The 4,992-nt window shown below is 55.2% G+C and overlaps 1 protein-coding gene across 1 annotated transcript; it reads right to left on the bottom strand.

The window, feature by feature from the left end:
* Positions 1 to 266: 266 nt before the first annotated feature.
* SOST (sclerostin) lies at positions 267 to 4,992 on the bottom strand. Its single transcript, XM_006217479.3, has 2 exons — positions 4,749 to 4,992; positions 267 to 2,120 (listed from the first exon to the last, which is right to left on the bottom strand). The coding sequence occupies exons 1-2, from the start codon at positions 4,963 to 4,965 to the stop codon at positions 1,699 to 1,701; spliced, it is 639 nt and encodes a 212-aa protein (XP_006217541.2). The 5' UTR covers positions 4,966 to 4,992; the 3' UTR covers positions 267 to 1,698.

Below are 4,992 nucleotides of genomic sequence, written 5' to 3'. Positions count from 1 at the left end.
ACAGAATTGCTACCAGGGCCACCATAACGCAGTCAAAGTTACCTCCAACGTGTAAGCCCTAGCGACCAAGAGAAGGATATTAAGGTGGACAGAAATGACCAAGTGTGGTTGATGAAATGAGACCACATCCTCTCTGTAACAATTCATTGTCTTTATTAACAATGCCTCTGGATTCTGAAAGAACAGACTGATATTTCATAAAGCAATATTAACACTGTCACTCTCTACCAGAAAAACTTTTGCATAAATAACTTAAGTGAGAAAATAAATATGTAACTCTTTTTTCCCCCCCAAAACTGCTACTTTCATTCTTTTGGACAAATCCCACATGAAAAGATTGCAAAACCAACCATGCTTTCACCATGGCATGTACTTCTGTTTAAAAAAAATTTGTTTTAAACAATTAAAAACTGCACAGAAAGTAAGTGATGCCTGGAAATGATTTTCCAAGAGATTTTTGGATGGCAGCTAGGAAGCTTTGCAATTTCTCAGCATATATACAGCACTTGTCATTTCTTCCCCAATAATATTATTTTAACGTAAGATATGCCATCACACATAACAGCAGTGAGAAGCTCTTTTCCAGACAGAAATGTTTCTGTGAGTGGTAGGCAGGAGGGACCTGCTGGTCTCTGAATGGGTGGTGGCCACCCCCTTGGGCCGGCAAGCCCAATGTTCTGGGACCTCGAGCTTCTCTGCAAAAAGTGACCTTAAAATATGGCCTTGGATTGGGGGAGGGGGCACTGCTTTTTGGGAATAAGGTGGTGATTTCTGTCCCTCCCTCTACCCTTGGAACCTTCTTCTCTACCCCAGCTGACAGTGCTGTTTCTGCATCCTTTGAGATGGAAGAAGGGAGGTCACCAAACATCTGGGGAGGCCAGGCTGGGACACACCACAGCTTCTTGCACAAGTTTGTCAGCCATAAATAGATTCTTCTTTTTTCCTGCTTTTCATCTTTGGCTGTCAGATCAGAAGATTACAACGCCAAATTCTGGAAGCCACCACATCAGTGATTCAATCCAAACTCTCTCTCTCCTCTGCCCATTCAAAGGGCTCCTCAGTCCTTGGAATCACGTGACATTAGATTCCTCCAGATGCTAATCCCACCCCTACCTCCATTTTTCAAAGAGGAAATAGAGGTCCAGAAAGAAAAGCGTGTAATCTGAGGTCACCCAGCACGTAGAGGCAAAGTTAGGACTAGAAATCCTATCTATGGCCCCCAGACCTGTGTTCTTGGCACAACACGGCACTAACGGCGTTCTGACGGGCAGAGAGAGGGGGCGGCGGGGGAGAGGAGTTTATCAAACTTACTTAATCAGTCCCTGGAATTTTCTCAATCCCCACTGCTCCCTTAAAACCCCACGGCAGTGAAACGCTTCCTTTTCTGCCTCCTCTGAAGTGGGACCAGCAAAGGTAGGCGGCCCCGGTAGGCGGGGCTGCGTGGCTCAGTGTCTGTGACTCTCAGCTCCCTCCCCTGCCCCGGGGACGCCCTCGGCGGGCGGGAAGAGGGGTCTTTGCTGACACCTGGGATCCACAGGGTCTGGCTCCCTCCTACCGCAGCCAGGAAGGTCTCAGCCCCTGGCCCTAGGTTGCAGGCATTTAAAATGAAACACAAACGATCGAACCGCGCGCAGGGGGCGGAATCCTGGGGCGCCTGGGTGGGTGGGGGGCGCCCACGGGGGGCGCGTCGGGCGTGCTCTAATAGGCGTTCTCCAGCTCGGCCCGGTTGGCTTTGGTGCTCCGAGCGCGGGGCCGCGGCTTCCGGCCCTTCTGCGGCCGCGCGGCCTCGGGCCCAAAGTCCTTGAGCTCGGACTGGTTGTGGAAGCGAGTGAGGCGCTTGCACTTGCACGAGGCCACCAGGCGCACCTTGCGCGCGCGCGGCGCCGCGCCGCCGGGACACAGCAGCTGCACGCGCTGCGCGCGGTAGCGATCGGGGATGCAGCGGAAGTCGGGCCCGCTCGGGCGCCACCACTTGCCGCGGCCGATGGCGTTGGGCAGCAGGCGCGCCGGGCCGCACTGGCCCGAGCACACCAGCTCGGTGACCGGCTTGGCGCTGCGGCACGGCCCGTCCGTCACGTGGCGGGTGAAGTGCAGCTCGCGGCAGCTGTACTCGGAGGCGTCTGCGGAGAGAGTCGCGCGTGAGGGCGGCCACCCAGCCAGTCTCCCTCCAAGCCACCCCCGCATTTTCCAATCCTGCCTCTCCCTAGCCTATGAGGATCTATTACGGGAAGGGCCCAGGTGTCCTGAACCTGGTGAAAAGATCACTGGCCTATCCTCTCCCCCTAGAACTTTGGAGCCAAGTGACTGCTTTCAGTTTAAATATCAGCTCCATCACTGTGTGACCCTTGGCAAGCTACTTAACCTCTCTGTGCTTCCTATCTGCAAAATGGGTTGTCTTGAGGATTCAGTGAGTAAATCCATTACATATATAATGCAGAGGACACCAGCAGGCACATAGTAAAAGCTGGACACGTGGGCTGTTAATGATGTTATTATTAGTCTTCTCTTTGCCAGGCTTAAGTCCTTTCTGGCCGCAGCAGGGTAGGTACTAGGCACACACTCTAAATGCCTTTGCCTTTTCCCAAATTCCTTTTCCAGCCTATTGGGAAGGGTAAGGCGGGGTGGAGAAAGGAGTAGGGGTTAATTGAAGGTAATAAATCAGGGCAGCTCCTGAGGAGGGGAGGGCTGGAAGGGGAGGAGGCTGAAGTCATTAGACTTGAAAGGAGCCGAAGGCAGCATGTCCAGCCCCCTGGTTATCGCTGTGGACACTGAGGCCAAGAGAGGGAAAAGCTCTTGCTCAAAAGGCAGAGCTGGTCTCCTGAGTCTGCTCCTCCGGAGCTCCAGCCCTCTCAGCTCCCACAAGGGTGGAAGCTGTGTGCCCCAGCACCTTGGGAGGCTGGGCTAGGGATGAGGGTGGGGGGCTGCTTTTTACTACAGTTACTTTCCTATCAGAGGGGGACCCGGCTCTGACTGAAAATCTACAGCTTCAGCTACCACAAACAGTTATTAAGCATCTGCTGTGTACCAGGCACTCTGCTGGGTACTTCTCTTCCTGTGGCACAGGTGGCACAGGCTTGCTTCCTGGGTAGGGGAGAGCTGGGTAAGGTCTGGCTTGGAAGACACCTCAATTGTGTCTCCTGCCATCGGCTTTAAACAGCTGGTCCTCACCTGAGCACTTGTCCACCCCCAAGGGTCTCATAGGGACAGTTCTAATGTGACATGAAGGGCTGAAAAATAGTCCTAAGACTAAAACCTGAGAGGAGGCAGAGAAAGCCAGGCCCCCACCCCTTGCAGACCAAGCAGAGCAGGAGAGATGTGGGAGTTGCCTTCCTCCCACGACTGGCCTTCTGGTTTCTGGGCTGGTTTGGCATCCTCACCCTTGCTCCCAGGCCACAAGGGTAGTGTGTGCGGGCGGCCTTTTTGCCCAGGAAAGGAGGCTTTGAGGCTTTCCAAGAATAGTAGCCTTAGGTCAGGCACTTCTTCTGTAAAGGGCGACTTTGTTTTGAGCACGTGGCTTCCTCTGGGACTGTGGCTCGCATGGGAGCCCGGGGAGGTGGAAGTCTTGTACTTGGGTCCCCAACAGCCCTTTGCTTGCACTTAGTTGACCCTCTCTGGGCTGGAGTAGGGAAAAGGCACTCCTGCCCTCTGGATGTGAAGACTCATGGTCCCGCCAGCCTTCTCTGGGGGTGCCCTTTGCAGAGCCCCCATTCCCAGATGGATGTAAAGCAGAGTAGGATGGGATGCAGGAGCCTGGGCAGTGGGCTCATCCCCCACCTGGACAATGGCCAGAGGGCCTCACTCTGAAGTGTCATTCCAGCCCCCGCCCCCACCCATTCCTGCCAGCTGCAGAGCCAGCTGTGCACACTGCCCCCCAGGCTTCTCTGTGCAGACCTGACCAGGAACCCAGGTGTGCCTTCCACTGGGACCACTGCCTGCATGCTAGGATCAGGCTCCCACCCCAGGAAGGAGGCAAAGCTGGGCCTGGGGGTGGGGATTCAGGACAGATGGTGCCGCCTGCACCCATGCCCTGCACAGAGGATGCTGCCTCCCCTCCAGGACCTGGACCCAGCTGCTACCAGGTCAGAAGCTAAAACTACCTGCAGTTCCCATTCCTTCCAAGTGTCAGCTTGCTGGGTAGATCATGGGTAGTGGGAACTGAAGGGGTGCATCTCAGGTATCCGTTTCCCACCGCTTTGCAGGAGTTTGCTCTGGCTTTTGTCCCCAAACCCCCGACAAGGGCTGTCTTGTAATTGGATCAAACTGGGTTGAAATCTCAGCTCTCTCCTCACTAACTGGTGACTTAATCTCTGAAGCCTCCGTTTCTTCACCATCAACTTGGGAGTTCCCTGGGGGATGGTTCAGGCACAGCCCAGGAGGTGTCTGCATCCAGCAGGTGCTCATAGATGTCAGGCTCCTTGCCCTGTCCCTCCCCAGTGGTGTCAGCAGCAGGACTCGGCTCCTCTATTCTCAGGAGGGGATTCTTTGAAATCTCCTTTGTGAGCCCCTAAGCCTGTCCCAGCACTGTACTCTCACCACCTCAGCCTCCTTCCTGCTCCAGGCTCTCACTGCTGGCCCCTCTACCAACCTCACGCCCTTGCACTTGACTTCCAAGTCTACGCTGGCATGCCATCAGTCCCCTGCCTCCACTGGTGCTGGCGGCAGCTGACAGTCTACCCCAGTCTTCAAAACCTCCCAAAGAGGACCCTCCCAGGCCCCTTATGCTAAAAATGCTTTCCTCCACCTCCTACCTTTGGTCTCAAAGGGGTGGTGGGGAGGCCTCCCTCCATTCTCCGCCCGGTTCATGGTCTTGTTGTTCAGCTCTGGTGGAGGCTCAGGGTACTCGCCCAGCTCAGGAATGATTTCCGTGGCGTCGTTCTTGAAGGCCTGCCACCCCTGGCCCTCGACCACGCGGAAGGCTGCATGCATCAGCAGGCAGACGAGACACAGGGCAAGAGAGAGCTGCATGGTGCCAGCCGGAGGAGGGCACCCGGC

Source organism: Vicugna pacos, chromosome 16, assembly GCF_048564905.1.
Source record: "Vicugna pacos chromosome 16, VicPac4, whole genome shotgun sequence".
Lineage (NCBI taxonomy): Eukaryota > Metazoa > Chordata > Mammalia > Artiodactyla > Camelidae > Vicugna > Vicugna pacos.
The sequence above is the reverse complement of the archived record's forward strand: the minus strand, read 5'-3'. Positions and strand labels throughout refer to the sequence as shown.

Bases quoted from the DNA above. Each gene is read 5' to 3' on its own strand.
- SOST (XM_006217479.3), bottom strand. From the start codon at position 4,965: ATGCAGCTCTCTCTTGCCCTGTGTCTCGTCTGCCTGCTGATGCATGCA. The intron at 2,121-4,748 runs GTAGGAGGTGGA...CTCTCTCCGCAG, and splicing joins CCACCCCTTTGAGACCAAAG to ACGCCTCCGAGTACAGCTGC.